The 21,466-nt window shown below is 45.2% G+C and overlaps 1 protein-coding gene across 11 annotated transcripts in view; it reads right to left on the bottom strand.

Moving 5' to 3' along the window:
• TBC1D30 (TBC1 domain family member 30) overlaps positions 1 to 21,466 on the bottom strand; it is a 142,151-nt gene that overhangs the window by 72,075 nt on the left and 48,610 nt on the right. For 9 of the 11 annotated variants that reach the window (XM_066369811.1, XM_066369805.1, XM_066369809.1 and 6 more), the window contains 3 exons: positions 5,341 to 5,402; positions 4,583 to 4,648; positions 761 to 886 (listed from right to left, as the gene is read on the bottom strand). In XM_066369811.1, the coding sequence (XP_066225908.1) occupies positions 761 to 826 (66 nt within the window). In that variant the 5' untranslated portion in view covers positions 827 to 886; positions 4,583 to 4,648; positions 5,341 to 5,402. Of the gene's footprint in view, positions 1 to 760; positions 887 to 4,582; positions 4,649 to 5,340; positions 5,403 to 9,192; positions 9,633 to 21,466 lie in introns of those variants that run through there. The other 2 variants (XM_066369807.1, XM_066369808.1) reach the window with 1 other exon arrangement.

Genomic DNA, 21,466 nt, shown 5'->3' with positions numbered 1-21,466 from the left:
TAGCTCATTTTAGTTAGCACTTCCTCCTGAAAAAAAATTATACACACACACACATATATCTTCAATCTGCCAAAACATTAGCCATCTTATGGTGACCAAAACTTCAATGAAACAATTTTCTTTTTAAAACCTCAGCTTAGTGTCACACTGTAATGTCCTCATAGAAAATTTAAAAAAAGCATGTGCTTACATAAGAGAATAACAGTGAGATCAAATGGAATCAGCATCCTTGGCTTTTGGCACCAGGCTCTAATCAACTGGGATAACACAGGCAGACAAACTACAGCTGCCTCCACAGCTGGCTTGAACCATTGACCATCTGGTTTAAAGTAGGCCCACCATTAAACCTAATTATATTTATCAATTAACAGTTAAGAAATTATCAAAGACCCTAATGAGAACCCAGTTATTCTAATATGGAATATCCTTAACTTTAAATTTCTCAGTGACTTCTATGTAAAAATCCAGTTAACAGCACTGACCAATGCTCAAAAAGAGAGTGAGAATTTCAATTTCCTATTATGTAAGCAAGATAAATAAGTTGAATATGAATGAAAACATTTTATTCTTACTGGCCACATACAAATCTTTGAAGACAAGGTATTATCAAAGTTCCCTATTAAAGGGCTATTAATTAATAAAATGAGGAAGCAGAAAATATACATTCAGACCATAAGGCTTGATCCTCTATCTAGGAAACATCTGGCTCTTAGAATCTTCCTTCTAAGTTAGAATAACAAGCCAAGCTCAGGGATATTACCTTAACTATCTGAATTCCCATTGAGTCATCATCGGGATTACTTCTTTCATTGAAAGTGAAGCGCATGGTTTTGTCCCAATCGATGGCTATACTGTGCAAGTAATGATCCGCCAAGGTCAACCAAACCTAAAATATTAATCAAAAAGAGTATTAAAGTAAAATATATAATTTCACCTTTATTAGAAATAGTTACCGCATCCATGAGAACATGGGAACTATTCCTAGACCAGATATAGCCCATGTGCAGAAATCCAGGAGAATCTCACTGAAATGCTTACTACACTGAATTCCACCAGGGCCTTTCATGTATTCTCTCAATTAATAGTTATTAAGCCTGACCAGGCGGTGGGGCAGTAGATAGAGCATCGAACTGGGATGCGGAGGACCAAGGTTCGAGACCCCGAGGTTGCCAGCTTCAGCGTGGGCTCATCTGGTTTGAGCAAAGCTCACCAGCTTGGACCCAAGGTCGCTGGCTTGAGCAAGGGGTTACTCGGTCTGCTGAAGGCCCGTGGTCAAGGCACATATGAGAAGGAATCAATGAACAACTAAGGTGTCGCAACGAAAAACTAATGATTGATGTTACTCATCTCTCTCCGTTCCTGTCTGTCTGTCCTGTCTATCCCTCTCTCTGACTCTCTCTTTCTATCTCTGTAAAAAAAAAAAAAATAGTTGTTGAGTTCCCACTATGTACCAAGCAATGAACCTGACATCAGGGATACTGTTAAGAAAACAAAAAATGTTTTTCAAATTTTATTTCAGTTCATTGGATTAGCTATATTATGTTATGAGCTTGTTATATTTGGCTCTGAATTGTTCTCTATGCTTGTATAATAGCCACCTGGCCATTCACAGAGAATGAGCCTTTTGCTCCAGCCAGCTGGCTCAGTGGTAGAGCATCGGCCTGTCATATGGAAGTCCCAGGTTCTATTCCCAGCCAGGGCACACAGTAGAAGCATCCATCTGCTTCTCTACCCTTCCCCCTCTCCTTTCTCTCTCTCTCTCTCTCTCTCTCTCTCTCTCTCTCTCTTCCCCTCCTGCAGCCAAGGCTCCACTAGAGCAAAGTTGGCCCAGGTACTGAGGATGGCTCCATGGCCTACGCCTCAGGCACAAGAATGGCTCCAATTGCAGCAGAGCAATGCCTCAGATGGGCAGAGCATCGCCCTGTAAGGGGCTTACTGGGTGGGTCCCAGTTGGGCGCATGCGGGGGTCTCTCTGCCTCCCCACTTCTCACTTCAGGAAAATATAAAAATACAAAAAAAAAATAAAATCCAATAATGAATAACTTTTAAAGAGTCCCTGGATATTTTTACTCCTTTGATTACTTTATCATGAAAACTATTTCTGCAAGATGTATTTGATAATGCCATTTTTAATGTATACTTTGAGGAACACCTCATGCTCAAATTCTAGGAGTATTAAACTAGGTTTATAAATTGATATATTAAAACAGCATTTTTGGAGATGTTTTCTCTGAACCTATGTACCTTGATTGTCACCCCATTAAAATTAACAAAAAACCCAAAAAACCAGCATTTTAAGTTTTGGTATTTGAACGTAAGTCAGCAGGAATATCACTGATTAATATCTCCAGTCAGACTTCTCTCCTAAGCATCAGAATCATATGTCCAAATGCCTACTTGGTACCTTCAACTTAGATATCTAATAAACATCTCTAAAAAAGTTTAGGAGATCCAAAGCCAGACATCTAATCCACCACCTCTTCAACTACACATACATACAAACACACATCTTTTCCTCCCATCTGAGTAAATAGTAACTCTCCCCTTCCAGCAGCTCAGGTCAAAATCATGAAGTCATGGTTGACATCCCTATTACCTCATTTTCTATCTAATAGAAATTCACTTCAACTCATCCTTGAAAATATATGTAGAGGCCCTGGCCGGTTGGCTCAGCGGTAGAGCGTCGGCCTGGCGTGCGGGGGACCCGGGTTCGATTCCCAGCCAGGGCACACAGGAGAAGCGCCCATTTGCTTCTCCACCCCCCCCCCTCCTTCCTCTCTGTCTCTCTCTTCCCCTCCCGCAGCCAAGGCCCCATTGGAGCAAAGATGGCCCGGGCGCTGGGGATGGCTCCTTGGCCTCTGCCCCAGGCGCTAGAGTGGCTCTGGTTGCGACAGAGCGACGCCCCGGAGGGGCAGAGCATCGCCCCCTGGTGGGCAGAGCATTGTCCCTGGTGGGCGTGCCGGGTGGATGCCAGTCGGGCACATGTGGGAGTCTGTCTGACTGTCTCTCCCCGTTTCCAGCTTCAGAAAAATAAAAAAAATAATAATAATAATAATAATAAAAAAGTAAAAAATAAAATATATATATATATGTAGAATCTGACCCCTTTCTCTCCATCTCCACTACCGTTGCAACCCTGATCCATCTCTTGTTCAAATAACTGCAAGCCTTCTACTGGTCTCCTGCTTCTGTCCCTGTCCCTCATATTCTCATGTTCGTAGCCAGAGTGGTCCATGTAAAATATGTTATATCTCATAACTCCCCTTCTCAAAACTACCCAATGCTTCCCCATTTTATGCCAAACAATGTCCTACAATGGCCTCCTGTGTGATCTGCCATCCTCTTAACCCCAACACATTACCTCTATGACACTCTCCTATCGCTTTCCCCTTTGTCATCGTGCTTCAGTGACCTTGTCTTCTTGTTTTTGCTTGTATAACCTTGAAATGCCCTCATCTGAGTGTTCTCTGGAGTACTCTTCCCTCTGGGCAGCTGCATGGCCCACTGCTCACTTCCTGGAAGGCCCTATTCAAATGTCACTTTGCTATTTAAAATTCCACCTCCTTTTCCCCACTTTCCCACACTTTCATTTATTGCTCTGCTTTATTTTTATCCATGGTACTTATCACCATCTGACGTACTTCACATTTTATTCACTGTAAGGCTCCATAAGGACAACATTATGGTCTGGTTTTCTTCCCCCACTGCTGTATCCCCAATACCTAGGACAGTACCTGGCACAGAATAATCAATAAGTACTTACTAAATAAATGAATAATGAATCGAGACATGTTTCAAATTACTAAATATCACTGTTGACATTCCAGACTTTAAAGAGGGACAGATCCGGGTTTGATTCCCAGTCAGGGCACACAGGAGAAACGACCATCTGCTTCTCCACCCAGTCCCCATCTCTTCCCCTCCCATAGCCATGGCTCAATTGGCTTGAGCAAGTTCGCCTCCTGAGCTGAGGATGGCTCCATGACCTCCTCCTCAGTCACTAAAAAATAGCTCTGGTTGCAAAAGAATAATGGCCCCAAATGGGTAGAGCATCACCCCCTAGTGGTCTTGCTGGGTGGATCCCGGTTCAGGTACATGCAAGAGTCTCTCTCTCTGCCTCCTCTCCTCTCACTAAAATAAAAAGACGGGCCCTGGCCGGTTGGCTCAGCGGTAGAGCGTCGGCCTGGCGTGCGGGGGACCCGGGTTCGATTCCCGGCCAGGGCACATAGGAGAAGCACCCATTTACTTCTCCACCCCCCCTCCTCCTTCCTCTCTGTCTCTCTCTTCCCCTTCCGCAGCCGAGGCTCCATTGGAGCAAAGATGGCCCGGGCGCTGGGGATGGCTCCTTGGCCTCTGCCCCAGGCGCTAGAGTGGCTCTGGTCGCGGCAGAGCATCGCCCCCTGGTGGGCAGAGCGTAGTCCCTGGTGGGCGTGCCAGGTGGATCCCGGTCGGGCGCATGCAGGAGTCTGTCTGTCTCTCCCCGTTTCCAGCTTCGGAAAAATACAAAAAAAAAAAAAAAAAAAAAAAAAAGACGGACAGAGCCATGGTCCTTCTGTATGTTAGCCCTACAAACCCTCCTCACCTTTCTCCTCCATTCCTTTGGTATTCCTGTTGATAGTCTGGCAACTGCCTTGAGAGCATCATACCACTAGGAATAGGAACAAAGAAGAAATATTGACAAAGTGGTCATTTTGACCTGGATAAGCATTTTTAACCTTTTTTCCATCTTGACAACTATATAGAGTATAAAATTTGTACAGCGCAGCACTGGGGTAACAATCAAAGCTTCTTTCAACTAGATATGACTGGTTTGAGGACCATGACTACTCCAAGCCCCACACTGGGCACCCTTAACACACCTGTGATCCAATAGTAGTACACACACAATAATTGGGAAGCACTGATTCAGAAGCCAAACATGTCTTCCGATTGTGGAATAACAGATGTTTGGTTTTGTATATTTTTTTCACACTTACACCATTAATATAAAGTATAAAATTTTTCACGGCAAGTATAAGCCCAAGCCACTTGTAGCTTCATAAGTTATTTTATCTATTTTTGAAAACTGATTTGTCCTCTTATGCTTATCAAAGATTTCCCACTCTGAAAATACATCTCAGCATACACCCTGTAGATACCCCAAAATAAGAGTATTATCAGGGGGTAGAGGTGCCAAAGGGAGTGAAACGGGAGTGGAAAGAGACTGCATAGAGCGTGAGGGGGCATGTTGTTGTGGGTAGAGGGTGTTATATTAAGTGGGACACTTGAAACCCTGTCAGCACAATAAATTAAAAATAAAAATTTTTAAGAAAGTATTATCAAAACCAAATATAAAGTTACCTGCTGAAAACCATTTTGACCTAAAGATGGCTCAAGAGTGAACTTCAACTTTGTGTCAACTCCTAAAAGAAAAACACATAACTGTTATTTTGGGAGAAAATAAGTTACATCAAAAATCAAAATTATGGCCTGACCAGGCAGTGGCGCAGTGGATAGAGAGTCAGACTGGGATGCGGAAGACCCAGGTTCAAGACCCCAAGGTCACCAGCTTGAGCGAGGGTTCATCTGGTTTGAGCAAAAGCTCATCAGCTTGAGCCCACGGTCGCTGGCTCAAGCAAGGGGTTACTTGGTCTGCTGAAGGCCCGCGGTCAAGGCACGTATGAGAAAGCAATCAATGAACAATTAAGGTGTTGCAATGCACAACAAAAAACTAATGATTGATGCTTCTTGTCTCTCTCCGTTCCTGTCTGTCTGTCCCTATCTATCCTTCTGACTCTGTCTCTGTAAAAAAAAATCAAAATTATGTAATTTTAATAAAAATTAACCTGATTCTACTGAATCACCATGAAATTTTTAAAAACATTTACTAATCTTTAGTCAATTCTATTAAAGAAAAATATTGGTTATTGCAATAAAAAATATCCTATGGCAGTAAAATGGAGTTTTTCACATAAGATATTGGTTTCCATAGCTGTCTGAAGTAGTGGTAAACCGAAAAAAAAAAAATGACATCACAAGTGTAGAGTCATAGAGACTGTAGCTCCTAGAGTCAAACAAGTGATTTAACCTGTCTCAGTCTCAATTCTTTATCTTTAAAGAAGGATAATAACGTCTATCTCAGTAGGTAGTTGTGATTGTTAACTGTAAATCACCTAGCATAGTATAATTAATATTTATAAAACTTATGAAGAGAATTCTCTACGTATAGAATTTGTTTTGTATGACACTTGAGTGGATAAAGTCTATTAGGGAAATTCTGGTGGAATACTAAAAGTTATAAAAATAATGTCATTGCCTTCCCACTTAGGGAATTCTTATGAATCCTATATGGAGATTTCATGTTTTTAAATTCTGTCTTGTTAGACTTAGTAACTGAAGTCTAATGCTGTTATCTAAAATTTTAGATAAACTTCTTTGTTTTAAATCTCAAATCTATGGAATAGAAGTAAATAAATAGAAGAATATATAAAGACTACATGCATAATATTTATATTGGGCTTTTATTCAGAATTCCATATTAGAAGCATGTGCTGTTGTTACTGATGTAAAATTAAATGACAATTTTTATTCCTACTTAAATTCTATTTTAAAAATAATCAAATCTAAAAATGCTATATAATCTTTTCCTACAACTTCAAAGTAAATGAAATTACATTTTAATTCTTCTTAAAAGACATTAAAAGTTCAAAGATCAAGATATACCAAACATTAGCAATAACCTTCAGTTTTACAATTTATGATGAAATTTTTACTTCTAAGATTAGGCATTGCAGATTAGACGTACAGAAAACCTCTCCACAACTTATTAGGGCTGGTATGTAGGTAGGAATAATCTTCAGAATTTGCAAATTTAAAATAATAAAGTAGACTTGTCTTTTTTAAAACATATCTATTCAGTCAAGATGCTAGGAAGAGATATGTCTGATTTGCCCAAGTCCATGAGAGTATACATATACCCTTCTCGGAGTCCTGAAAGAGTACGGTGAATACATGGGGGGTCCTAAATGTCTACAGTCAAGCTGTAGTAGAGAATCACAAGATACTGCTTTTCAAAGCTTCAAGTTCAAATCCACACTCTGCCTACATAGATAACATTTTCTCCCCGAATATATATTAAGTACCCCCACGGATATGCATCTTTCTGAGTTGGCTTAAATTAAGCCTGGGCCTCCGTGCCCAGCAATGAGACAGTGACCACTAGAGCACTTCCAGCTGGAGCACAGAATTTAAGGCACGATTAAACAGACCTGATGGTGAGGTTGCTGTCCAGACTCAGGGTGCTGAATGGAAAAGCGTACTGACGTCTGCTTTATTTTAACAAGGACCAGGAATTTCGGTTCTGTAATGATTTGTTTCTACCGACCTAAAAGCCCCAGATTCCCTGTGTGTATTACCGAATATGCTCCCTTGACTTTTTCAGAGCACCTGGTGGGCGTCCTGCCGATTGCCTTTGCCACGCTGAAGCCCAGCTGGGTTAGTCAAGACCACAACTATTTTCTCATGATAAAAAAAGGAGTGAAAGGCTTGAACTAGAATTTATCATCCGCTGCCTGTATGTAAAAGCTGAAATCATGTCATTTTCACTTCCCCTTCTAACTGAATAAGGGAGAGAAGAAGGTTTATGTTTCATCTGATAATCACGGCTGTTCTAGGTTCAGAAATACAAAACACTTTTAACATGGGGAGGCGATTTTTTTAAGGGTAAAGGAAGGCGGTAAATAAATACTACAGTCTCCGCAACTAGCCACTTCCTAAGGGAGAAATACAAAGGAACCACGAGGTTAGGAAAGGTGGCCACGCGTTACACCCTTTGGGTCTGAATGCCTCCGCAGATTCTCCCCTGTGGCCTCAGGATAGCAGGTCCCCGAAGAAGGCGCTGGGAGACAGGGGCTGGAAGAGGTCCAACCTTCCTGGAACCTGGTTGGTGCCTCTCCAAGAGCAGGTGAGCACTAAGCACCAGTAAGAGTACAGCGGGGTCCCTCTGTGGTCACCCTTGCCAGAAAGCTCTGCACCCAGGCTGCTCCACCAGGGTCTGGCTCATAAAACCCCAGGGAAGGATGGCGGATGGTGGAGCAGACGCAGTGATGGAGCCTGAAGAAGCAAGGGTGTGTAAACAGGCTGACAGCAAAAAGGGCCTAGCGGGGCCCTGGCCGGTTGGCTCAGCGGTAGACCGTCGGCCTGGCGTGCGGGGAACCCGGGTTCGATTCCCGGCCAGGGCACATAGGAGAAGCGCCCATTTGCTTTTCCACCCCCCACTCCCTCCTTCCTCTCTGTCTCTCTCTTCCCCTCCCGCAGCCAAGGCTCCATTGGAGCAAAGATGGCCCGGGCGCTGGGGATGGCTCCTTGGCCTCTGCCCCAGGCGCTAGAGTGGCTCCAGTCCCAGCAGAGCGAAGCCCCAGAGGGGCAGAGCATCGCCCCCTGGTGGGCAGAGCGTCGCCCCTGGTGGGCGTGCCGGGTGGATCCCGGTCGGGCGCATGCGGGAGTCTGTCTGACTGTCTCTCCCCCTTTCCAGCTTCAGAAAAATACAAAAAAAAAAAAAAAAGGGCCTAGCCTAGCACGGCCAGGTACACTTCCGGACTTTACACCTATAAGAAAGGACCTATAGGCTGCAGAAGTGTTTCCTTCCCGCTCCGCAGCTGGGCACACACATTAGAGGTTCCAGGTGAGCCGACTCCAGCACTCATGCCACTGGGACCCTCAACAAAATGCACCCAATTTTTCCTTCTCAGTCGCTGCCTTACCCTCAGACCAAAAGTATCAAAGCTCTGTCTTTCTCCGCCTCACTCACATCTTTCAAGGTCTGGCTTCTTTTGAGCCTGGAGCACAATCGGTTGTGCGGCCTCTGATAGCCCGGGCAGGACCAGCACTTTCCTCAGCTCTGGGCACAAGCAGGGCTAGACCATGCAAAGGCCGCGGGGGTGGGGACCCGCGGGCAGCCCCGGAATGCGCGGGTAGAGCCGCAGGTCCTCCGCGCCTTGGGAGGCCGCTGCCTGCGCCCAGGCCCTGGTCTGCGATCTGCCCGCCCAGGCAAACCCAGCACCGCCTGCGCCAAGGAGTGGTACCCCGCACCTGACGGCCTGCAGGCGCTCCCCAGCCTAAGTACGTCCAGCTGAGGCAGAGGCAGGAGCAATACCAGCTCCCGGGGCGCCGCACTCCTTTCCAATGCCCCATCTGCAGCCCCCCGGTCCTCACCCGGCTCCAGAGTGCAGAGCAGCCGGGGCGCAGTCCGGGAAATGCAGCTCCGCTTCTTCAGCACATTGCTCAGGATGGTGCCCACGCCACCGCCACTGCCGCCGCCGCCACCCTGCCGCTTCAAGCATCTCCCTCCGCGCCTCAGGGAGCCGGTCAGTCTGTCCTGCCGCATCTAGGAGCACCCCAGGCTCCAGTGCTGCCACCGTCCACCTAGGTACCCCCCTGCCCCGCCGGGGTCAAGGCTTCACGGGTAGCTCCGAGAGTCGTCTCAGTCGAGGGTCTCTTGGGAACCACGAGAGTGCAGCCAGCGCTCGGGGATCGAAGGGACCTACGGGGCACCGTTGGGAACCGCTGCTGAGCGTGCCGCGGCCATCGTGCATCTGCAGTGCGGAGCCTTCGGGCTGAAGCAGGAGAGAGCCAGGAATGGGAAGGAGGGCGGGAGCGAGCAAAGGAGCGTGCCCGCGAGGAAGGCAGCCCTCCCACCCCCAATCCCGGCATCACTGCGCGCAGGCGGGGCAACTCTGGCTGCCTAGCGCCCAACCCCGCTCCTAATTCTTAGGCTCCAGAGTGGCAAGCTGAGGGGCCCAAAAACCCTAGAGCTGGGGGGGGGGGGGGGGTGAGTAACCAGAGTAACGACAGATTCCGGTGCTTCTGGCAAGATCTGAGAGGGGAGGGGAGGGAAGGGAAACCAAAGGAAACAAGTCTCAGGTGCAGAACACCAGTGGGATGCAAGTGCCCACTAAGAGGCGGATTAAGGTCGGTTGAGGCCCCAGAGCAGAAAATATTGGGTCCCTTAAAATAAAAAAAAGAGACATAACCATATTTTTAAATAAATAAAAAATATTATATACTATTAAATGTTAAAATTGCACATATGAAGCCAAACTTGGTGTCATTAGAAAAAAGTGTCAGGCCCTGGCCGGTTGGCTCAGCGGTAGAGCGTCGGCCTAGCGTGCGGAGGACCCGGGTTCAATTCCCGGCCAGGGCACACAGGAGAAGCGCCCATTTGCTTCTCCACCCCTCTGCCGCGCTTTCCTCTCTGTCTCTCTCTTCCCCTCCCGCAGCCAAGGCTCCATTGGAGCAAAGATGGCCCGGGCGCTGGGGATGGCTCTGTGGCCTCTGCCTCAGGCGCTGGAGTGGCTCTGGTCGCAATATGGCGACGCCCAGGATGGGCAGAGCATCGCCCCCTGGTGGGCAGAGCGCGGCCCCATGGTGGGCGTGCCAGGTGGATCCCGGTCGGGCGCATGCGGGAGTCTGTCTGACTGTCTCTCCCTGTTTCCAGCTTCAGAAAAATGAAGAAAAAAAAAAAAAAAGTGTCAAGTTGGGGTTTTGCGGGGCACTTCAGAAGTCAGGCCCAGAGTGTGCGCCTGCAGTTAGATCTGCCTCTGTGCGCACTTCATCTGAACCGAGTTGGAGGGAACATCTATCTGCCAGAGGCTGGCACTGGCAAAGCCCAAACGTCATCCGGATTGTGTTGAACTCTTCTGGCATCTTAGGCATAGCGAGCACATAAAAAATAGTAATTACAATGGTTGTTTATCTTGAAAGTATGGGCTTCAAGAAAAAAAAGAAGTGTTCCCAATTAAAAGCAGGGTTTTGTTTTGTTTTTAGGGCTTCCTCATCTCTTCAGCTAGAGATCTGATTCAGTAGTTCAGGACTATTAACTATCATTACTGGTTTGGTTGTTTTTTTAATCATTCTTAAACTATGCCATTCACCAATGGAATAAATATTAATTGTAAAAATGAATGAAAATTGAGAAAGGAAAGAATGTGTGTGTGGGGGGGAGAATACAAAGATACCTACATTTGCCAACATTTAGAAAAGGAATACTAGATGGGTAAAGCAAAAACTAATTTAAAGAATATTTATGTGGGATACATCTATTGTAATAAGGAGTTAATATCCAAAGTTTATAAAGAACTCATACTATTCAACACCAAAAAAATACAAACAATGCAATTTAAAAATGGGCATATGACCATCCTAGTCAGATAGCTGGGTTAGTTAGAAGAGCATCATCCTGAAGCACAGAGGTTATTGGTTCTATCCCCAGGTCAGGGCACACACAGGAACAGATCAATGTTCCTGTCCCTCTCTCTCTCTCTCTCTCTCTTTCTCTCTCTTAAAAAAACAAAACAAAAAGCCAATGAAAAACATTTAAATGGGCAGAGGACCTCTCCAACAAGGATATATAGACGGCCAATAGACATACGAAAGGTGCTCAACATCACTGATCATCAGAGAAATGCACATTAAAACCACAGTGAGCCTGATCAGGAGGTGGCGCAGTGGATAGAGCGTCGGACTGGGATGCAGAGGACCCAGGTTCGAGACCCCGAGGTCGCCAACTTGAGCGCAGGCTCATCTGGCTTGAGCAGAAAAAGGGAAAGCTCACCAGCTTGGACCCAAGGTCGCTGGCTTGAGCAAGGGGTTACTTGGTCTGCTGAAAGCCCACGGTCAAGGTACATATGAGAAAGCAATCAATGAACAACTAAGGTGTCGCAATGCGCAATGAAAAACTAATGATTGATGCTTCTCATTCTCGCTCCGTTCCTGTCTGTCTGTCCCTGTCTATCCCTCTGACTCTCTCTCTGTCTCTGAAAAAAAAAAAAAGTTTCTACTATTATAGTAATAACTAGTTAGGGAATTAAATAATATTATTTTGTTTATATTGGAAAGGAGAACCAAGACTGCCAATGTTTATAGCGAACAGATAATTAAACGGGCACTAAAATACAAGGCTCTAAAAGCAGTCATGGCACAAGCCTACGATTATATTTATTGTGTGACTCATGGTTTCTTATTCATATCTGGAATATTGTTTTCAAAAAGCAAAAGATGTCATCTGAAGTCAACTTGCAGAGGAAACAATGCCAGCATGGACTCTCTTGAAGATCACAGCTGGTGAAATTTCTAACCAAGCCAATGTACTTACCATCACTCTTTACTAGTCAAGTGAGTTTTACTATACAAATAATATCAGTGAGTTCACATTAGGACAAATCATACCTTGGCAGGGTCCCAAACATTATGTTTTAAGCTGAATTTGGGGAAAAGAAGGCTAATGAAAACTTCACACTAAGACTTGCTAAAGAAAATGAATGCTTTGAGAAAATGCTCATCTCAAAGAGTCGAATACCCAAGGAACGTCTCAGAAAATCCAATATCCATGGACCATCTCTCAGAGAATCCAATACCCATGGAAAATACCCAGATATGCAAGCTCCCAGGCAGAAACAAGGAAGTTTAGGTTTTCAGGCCTATGTGCTGAGAGTATGGCTTCCTTAAATAGGAAGAGGGGGAAGAAACCAGAAGAAAAAGAAAGCTCCACATAAGAAATAAAAGCTGCCTGACCTGTGGTGGCGCAGTGGATAAAGCATCGACCTGGAAATGCTGAGGTCGCCGGTTCAAAACCCTGGGCTTGCCTGGTCAAGGCACGTATGGGAGTTGATGCTTCCAGCTCCTCCCCCCTGTCTCTCTCTCTGTCTCTCTCTCCTCTCTAAAATGAATAAATAAAATAAAATAAAATTTAAAAAAAAATAAATAAATAAATAAATAAAAGCTGTGTCCCAAGAGCTTCCAAAAGGGAATCAGGTCTGGGACTTCTGCAATGTCCTAATGCTGCTATTTTTGTTTAACAGTAAAATCTTAAAATAGCCTGACCAGGCGGTGGCGCAGTGGATAGAGCGTCAGACTGGGATGCAGAAGACCCAGGTTCGAGACCTCGAGCTCACCAGCTTGAGCGAGGGCTCATCTGGTTTGAGCAAAAAGCTCACCAGCTTGAGCCCAACATCACTGGCTCAAGCAAAGGGTTACCTGGTCTGCTGAAGGCCCGCGGTCAAGGCACATAAAAAAATAAAATAAAGTAAAATAAAATAAAAAAGGCCTACATGCTTGTGCTTATCTTCAGGGACTGAGCAGAACGAGGGGTGATAGATAATTACCATGAGAAAAGGCCCCAGAAGCCTGCAGGTAGAAGGGAGAAAAGGCGCAGAGCCCTGGCCTGCTCCAAAAGCCGGCCTGGAGCTCATCCTTGAGGCTGGGGCTCCCTGGCAGTTAGTTCACCAGCACTGAGTCTCTGAGGTTCAGAAGAGATCTGACCACACATCAGGTCTGGTGCTGTCTTCCACTGGGCAGGGGATGGGTACATCTCTGTGCTCTTGCTAACAGAAAGGGTAGGGGTCTGGTGACATAAAAGCCACTATTCTCCTCTGCTCTCCCCACAGGATCTGAAGGTCTGTAAGCAACTCCTGAAAGTTTCCATAACTGTGGCCAGTGCTATAAGAAGTTAAAATTTTCCGCAGACCTAGAAGCAGTATTTTCCACTCATTATCCAGGACACAGCCCACACACATTGAGCTCATGGTGACAGGCATCTTAACCATTTTCTCCTCATGAAAGAGACAGAGTCAGGGCAGCAGAAAGAAACTGAAGGGGAAGAGAAACACCTCACAATATGACACATAGCATTACGTACCCAGGACATTTTATTTTCTCATTGTATGATTTTCTCTTCTTAGTCATAAAAAATCTATTTCTCTATTGAAGTACAGGTCTCCTTGAAGCCACTCAGGTGTGCCTTTTGCATTTTGTTTATTTTGGAGCAAGGATTCTGTCATCCATGGAATAGAGACACTTTGAAATTCCAACACCAGACCCTACTCAGCCCGTCTTCTGCCTCCCCATAGTCCCTGTTGGTGCTTTCTCAGGGCCATCCCTTTACTCAGATATTTCCAAAAACAAAATCACCCCTAACATTCCCCCCAGGCACAGTCAGATATTTTGGGTGAAGTACTTGGAGAATAACCAGTTTTATTTACAGACCAGAAAATTTAAGTTAAAAATTTATGAAAAAATTAAACTGACCAATGAAATAAAAGCAGAGGCACAGATATAGTACATGGAACAGACTAAGGGAATGGAGTTGAAAGCTGGATGATAGAAGGTGAAGGGGTTAAGCAAAAGAAAAAATATATATATAATTATATATATCATATATATATAAAACACAGACACAGATAATAGCGTGGTGATAGCCAGAGAGAAAGGGGTGTGAGGAGGAGGTGGAGGTAGGCAAAGATGGAAAAATAGGGAGGAAAAAGACTCCTACCTATCGATAGGGCACATGAGGCAGTGTGCAGATGATGTTCTATTGAGTTTCACGCCTAAACCTATAAGCACAATAAATTCCATTTAAAAATATAACCAAAAGCCCTGGCCGGTTGGCTCAGAGGTAGAGCGTCGGCCTGGCGTGCAGAAGTCCCGGGTTGGATTCCCGGCCAGGGCACACAGGAGAAGCGCCCACCTGCTTCTCCACCCCTCCCCCTCTCCTTCCTCTCTGTCTCTCTCTTCCCTCCTGCAGCAGAGGCTCCATTGGAGCAAAGATGGCCCGGGTGCTGGGGATGGCTCCTTGGCCTCTGCCCCAGGCGCTAGAGTGGCTCTGGTCGCAACAGAGCGACACCCCGGAGGGGCAGAGCATCGCCCCCTGGTGGGCAGAACATCGCCCCCTGGTGGGCGTGCCTGGTGGATCCTGGTCGGGCGCATGCGGGAGTCTGTCTGACTGTCTCTCCCCGTTTCCAGCTTCAGAAAAATACAAAAATTAAATAAAAAATAAAAATAAAAAAAATAGCCCTGGCCAGTTGGCTCAGCGGTAGAGCGTCGGCCTAGCGTGCGGAGGACCCGGGTTCAATTCCCGGCCAGGGCACACAGGAGAAACGCCCATTTGCTTCTCCACCCCTCCGCCGCGCTTTCCTCTCTCTCTCTTCCCTTCCCGCAGCCAAGGTTCCATTGGAGCAAAGACGGCCCGGGCGCTGGGGATGGCTCTGTGGCCTCTGCCTCAGGCGCTAGAGTGGCTCTGGTCGCAACATGGCGACGCCCAGGATGGGCAGAGCATTGCCCCCTGGTGGGCAGAGCTTCGCCCCATGGTGGGTGTGCCGGGTGGATCCCAGTCGGGCGCATGCGGGAGTCTGTCTGACTGTCTCTCCCTGTTTCCAGCTTCAGAAAAATGAAAAAAAGAAAAGAAAAAAAAAATATATATATATATATATATATAAAACCAAAAAAATAAATAAAATTTTATACAATAATTTAATTCACAGCTGGAGTGGAAGTCCCATTTTAGAATAGCATACCATAAATGTGCTTAAAGCCCTGCAGCTAGACCCACAAAACCTAAAACTCACAGACAACCCAAGCTTTCAGAAATCATATTAGTCTCATCTTTTTTTTTTTTAAATGTATTTTTTTAGTTTGCTCACTTTTTTTTAAGATTTTTTTTTTATTTATTCATTTTTATGAGAGAGAGAGAGAGAGAGAGAGAGAGAACAGGAAGCATCAACTCCCATATGTGCCTTGACCAGGCAAGCCCAGGGTTTTGAACCAGCGACCTCAGCATTTCCAGGTCGACGCTTTATCCACTGCACCACCACAGGTCAGGCCAGTCTCATCTTTTGTAAAATGTTTTCTTGCCTCAAAAATAACTGAAACTGATTCAACATTACTTGAGGTAGGTTCATGTTAACTATATAAAGTCATCTTTATATTTCTGTAAAGCCAGTAGCCACGGCCACCATCACAGCCGCCTGGCCCGTGTAGGTTCACATTTGATTCGGACAGATGGTACTGTAACAATGGAGCCAAGAACTGGTGGGCCATCATCTGTAATCCTAGCTTGCACCTGGCAGGAAAGTAAAAACACACACTGGGCTCCAAAACCCACTCATTCAGTGCTCACAAAGCTACTGACTGACTTATTCGAGTTTCCTAGAATTAAAGGTTTCTAGCTCACCAGACTTATTCACCTCAGTTCCCCATCTCCTTCCTTCTCCCTGCACAAACTGCACAAACTGGCTTCTCCTTCAGCACTCCACCATCTTGGCTGCCTCTCCTCTCCTCCATGTGGCCTTAATCTGCTCTTCTACAGCATGGGCTTCTCCTGGAACATAATCACTCTTCTTTCCGGAACGAGATCTCTCTTCCTTTTAAAACCTTTTGGCGCGAAAGCTCTCTCCCAACACATATTAACATAATCATGCCCATCCCAAACGATCACCTGGGCAACAGGCTTCCACGTGGGCAGCACCACCCTTAACAAAATGAGCATAATATATTTTATCTGCCCAACAATTTCCCTTATGTATTCATTCACTCATAAAACCAAACACTTGGCCCTGGCCGGTTGGCTCAGCAGTAGAGCGTTGGCCTGGAGTGCGGGGGACCCGGGTTCGATTCCCCGCCAGGGCACATAGGAGAAGCGCCCATTTGCTTCTCCACCCCCCTCCCTCCTTCCTCTCTGTCTCTCTCTTCCCCTCCCGCAGCCAAGGCTCCATTGGAGCAAAGATGGCCTGGGCTCTGGGGATGGCTCCTTGGCCTCTGCCCCAGGCACTAGAGTGGCTCTGGTCTCCGCAGAGCGACGCCCCGGAGGGGCAGAGCGTTGCCCCTGGTGGGCGTGCCGGGTGGATCCCGGTCGGGCGCATGCGGGAGTCTGTCTGTCTCTCCCCGTTTCCAGCTTCAGAAAAATACAAAAAAATAAAAATAAAAAATAAAAAAAAATAATAAAAAAAATAAAAAAACCAAACACTTATTCATCAACTGCTGCAGAAAAGGCATTGTGTTATGTATGGCCAAATAAAATTATGAATTCAGTGCATTCTCTACCCTAAAGAAACTTACAGTTTACTGAAGGAGAGACAAATGGGCAGTGACAGGACAGTGTGACAGTTTTACTTACAAACTATATGGAGTACTGGTGGGATACCATTATCTCTACCTCCTCCTAAGTATTGTAGTTCCAGTGTTTTACTAGAGCTTTATTTCATTGAACTATTAAATTCACCAGAAAGCCGGCCAAGGACAAAGCTCATCTGTGTTCTTATTATAATTATGGTATTCACATTATACTTTACTTCCATATCTGTGTTAGGTAAAACAAAAAGTAGCTCCATTTTGTCCTCCTAACTCCTGTTTTCACTAGGACTTTGCAGGTCAGTGACTACAGTCTAACCAAAGAGGAACAAACATGGTTAAGAAACTCAACGGCTGTAAACACCTTTCTAAGGTTTTCAATTTATTCATTTTAGAGAGGAGAGAGAAAAGGGGAGAGAGAGACAGAGACAGAAGGTGGGGAGGAGCAGGAAGCATCAACTCCCATATGTGCCTTGACCAGGTAAGCCCAGGGTTTTGAACCGGCAACCTCAGCATCTCCAGGTCGATGCTTTATCCACTGCGCCACCACAGGTCAGGCTGTAAACACCTTTCTAGTGTTCCTGGAACCAGCTAACTGCAGATTCATCCACCTAGATTCCAAGGAGCAGACGAAGTTCTACCAGCTCCCTAGCAACAGCAGAAATTTTCAAACCCTATAAAACCCACAGACTCCTTTTTATCGGAGCTGATGCTTCTTTTGGCCTCAGCTCATCTGCACCCAGATTCACTAATAAAGTCCATTGTTTTACCTCCCTTGTCTTGCGATTCCTCTCTGCGAACCTAATAATGAGTATCACTGGAAGACCCATCAGTTTGGAAGATAAAATCATTGTTTAACCTGGTCACGATAAACTTTTTTTTTTTATTTATTTAGTGAGAGGATAAGGAGGCAGAGACAGACTACTACTGCATGTGCCCTGACTAGGATCCACCCAGCAAGCCCACTAGGGGGCAATGCTCTGCCCATCAGAGGTTCTTGCTCCATTGCAACCAGAGTCACGTTTTAGCACCTGAGGTGGAGGCCATGGAGCCATCCTCAGCACCCAGGGCCAACTCGCTCCAATTGAGCCATTGCTGCAGGAGGGAAGGAGAAGAGAGAGAGAGAGTAGCTAGAGGGGGAGGGTGGAGAAGCAGATAGGCACTTCGCCTGTGTGCCCTGACTGGGAATCGAACCTGGGACATCCACACACTGGGCTGACGCTCTACCACTGAGCCAACCAGCCGGGCTAAGATATACTGTTTAGCTTAGATTTCCCAACCTTCTACACCAAACCATTCTAAGACTCTTTTTTTTTTCTTTTTTAAGGTTTTATTTATTAATTTTACTGAGAAAAAAGGGGGCAGCAGAATGAGAAGTATCAATCCATAGTTGCTTCACTTCAGTTGCTCATTAATTGCTTGTTTATGTGCCTTGACCTGGCAATCCCAGCATTTAGAACCAGTAACATCAGCATTTCAGACTGAAGCTCTATCCTCTGCACCATCACAGGCCAGGCAGATTCTTTTGACCCAGTCAAGAGATATGAAAGGAAAGGTTTCTTATAACTATTGATGCAGATTAGTTTGGCTTAGAAACATATGTTCCTGGAGCCCTAGTGTAAAGCCAGTATCTAAGGCCAGGGCAACTATCACAGCGGCCACCCGGCCCATGCAGGTTCGCATTGGATTCGGACAGTCGGTAAAGAAACAGCGGAGCCAAAAACTGATGGGCCATAGTCTTTAATTCTAGCTTGCACCCGACGGGCAAGTAAAAATACACACTGGGCTCCAAAACCCACTCATATTCAGTGCTCACAAAGCTACTGACTTATCCGAGTTTCCTAGAATCAAAGGTTTCTAGCTCACCAGACTTATTTACCTCTGTTCCCCATCTCCTTCCTTCTCCAGCGTCAAACTGCACAAACTGGCCTCTCACTCAATACTCTGCCATCTTGGCTGCTTCTCCTGGCCACATGGCCTCTTTCTGCTCTCTGCTCTGCTCCCTCTGCTCTCTCATGCTAATCATCCCAGGAACCAAGAGAGCAAACTCTCATTCTGCCCCCATTTTATATTGTAGCTTCACAACCTCTAATCCAATATACAAAATAGGGAAGTCTCTAATACAAAGTCACTTCTCTGAGGCATGATTGAATTGTACCACCCCACATCAAAAAGGGTGGGAAAGGCTTAATCCCAAAACCAAGCCCCAGGCTACAAGGATTCTCAACACACATTAATATCACCTGGGCGGCGGCCTCACGTGGGCAGCACCATCTTTAACAAAGTGAGCATAATACATTTTATCTGCCCAACACCTAGCCAGATAGCTTAGTTAGTTAGAGCAGTGGTCCCCAACCCCCGGGCCGTGGACCAATACTGGTCCATGGGCCATTTGGTACTGGTCCACAGAGAAAGAATAAATAACTTACATTATTTCCGTTTTATTTATATTTAAGTCTGAATGATGTTTTATTTTTTAAAAATGACCAGATTCCCTGTTACATCCATCTAAGACTCACTCTTGATGTTTGTCTCGTAAGTTCGACAATTATATTTAAAAACACCACAGTTTTTACGCCAGTCGCATAATTTTATTTTGTGCATTTATCTGTCCTACCCTAAAGGCCAGTCTGTGAAAATACTTTCTGACATTAAACCGGTCGTGACCCAAAAAAGCTTGGGGACCACTGGGTTAGAGCATTGCCCCGAAGCACAGAGGTTGCCGGTTTGATTCTCAGTCAGGGCACATACAGAAACAGATGTTTCTATCTCTTTCCTGCTCCCTCCTTCCCTCTCTCTAAGATCAATAAAATAAATGTAAGAATGAGACGGCACTCGAACACCAGGTGTGCAGGCTTTATTAGAGGAGAAAGACCTGCCGGGGCACTCCTCCAGGAGAAGTGCACCGAAACAGACTCTGAGGCAAACATTTATTAAGGTGGGGAGAGCTTTGAGCAAGTGTGCATTGAGTCAGCAATTCTGGTATGCTCCCTTCTGCAGTCCTACGATTCTGCTTCCTGGAACGCTTCTCTTCGGGGCAGCTGACCAGCTTCCTAGAACTTTTCTGCTTCAGGGAGATAGTCCAGCAAGTAAGGGTGGGGTCAGATAGACAAGTGGAACAGCAAAAGGGCAGTTTGGAAGTTTTGGTAAATTCATGAATCCATCAATAAACATCTTTAAAAAATGAAATGTATGTTCCTGGGGAAGAAAGGTGATGCCTTTGAAAAAGAATATGCTTAATTTTCAAGGTGAGAAGAGAGAAGCATCAGGAAGAGGAGAGAGATTAGAATCAACACTAATATTGGCTTGGGTGACCTGGGAGCCTCAGCTCTCCCAGTGGGGTTCATTCAGAAGAAAAGACAGCTGTGTGGGCTGATGAGGGAGTGTGTGAAAGTACACAGTCCCTGCACCCAGCAAGGCTCCAGCAGGCGATGTGGTGTGCCAGGAAAGTGCTGGCTGCGGAGGCAGACACACCATAGTTAGGAATCTAGCACCCGTACCTATTCCTTTATCTCCTTGGGGAAGTTACTTAATTTCTGGCTTTCAGATTCCTCATTTTTAGAATTAATAATACTTTGTTGAGTTACTGTGAGAAATAATAAATGGCATAATGATAGTCAAGACTCTAGCACAGTACACTCAATACATTTATATCTGGGTGTCCTCCTTTTCTGTGTGTTTGTTGTTACTGTACAAGATACAGGTGAAGATGGCCCTGTTATCCTTCTACCCAGAAGTCTGCCCAGCAGAGGATGCAGGACCTGACCCACAGGGAGAGTCTGGCTGGCCAGAACATGCCCCCACCCTGAGGGCCTTCCCAGATACTCCCTTTTTACTTTTTTACCCTGGTTCCCGCAATCACTGGGAGGAATACTAAGACTAGCTTCATGTTTACTCAAAGGGCTAAATCAGAATTGCCAAACAGGAATAACAGAGAGGCAAATAGCAGCAAAATTTAAGAATGCACTAACTGTAAAAAAATATATAGCCCTGGATGATCTTAAATATCCTGTTCTTGGGACTTCTCTGGTGACAGCGGTAAGCCCAACAGTCAGGAGTGCTGTGAAAGGACATTGGAAATGAGGTGAAGTTCAACTATCAACACAGTAAAACAGCTTCCAACGGTGATTCTCTGAGGTCAGTTTAACTGATATCCAGAGTCTATTACTCTACTTAGAATGCCTCAACCCAACCAAAATGTTAACCAACTGTAATGCCTGGAGAATATAGTTTGGGTTGTTATATTTTCAGGAAAACTGAAGTTTAAGAAAAAAAATCCTTAATTCTTAAGACTTTCTTAATTTAGCATTATACTTTGTTGACTTTAAAAGAATATTCTGAACAAACTGAATTTTTATGTATTTGTTAGGAATCTTACATTATCTTTACATCATTATTTTCACTGCATAAGACTCCAAGTCAGGTAATAGAAAGGAATTTTAAATTATGGTAGGAACTATAATACATTAAGAGGAAAATGCATATTGCCAGAATTATACAGGTGACAGATACCTGGATTAAGAGGAATTTGATGATATGTAAGTCAGCACAGACCTCAGCATTTTAAAGGGTAGCATATCTGGTGATT

This window comes from Saccopteryx leptura, chromosome 2 (genome assembly GCF_036850995.1).
Source record: "Saccopteryx leptura isolate mSacLep1 chromosome 2, mSacLep1_pri_phased_curated, whole genome shotgun sequence".
In the NCBI taxonomy this organism is placed as follows: Eukaryota; Metazoa; Chordata; class Mammalia; order Chiroptera; family Emballonuridae; genus Saccopteryx; species Saccopteryx leptura.
The sequence above is the reverse complement of the archived record's forward strand: the minus strand, read 5'-3'. Positions and strand labels throughout refer to the sequence as shown.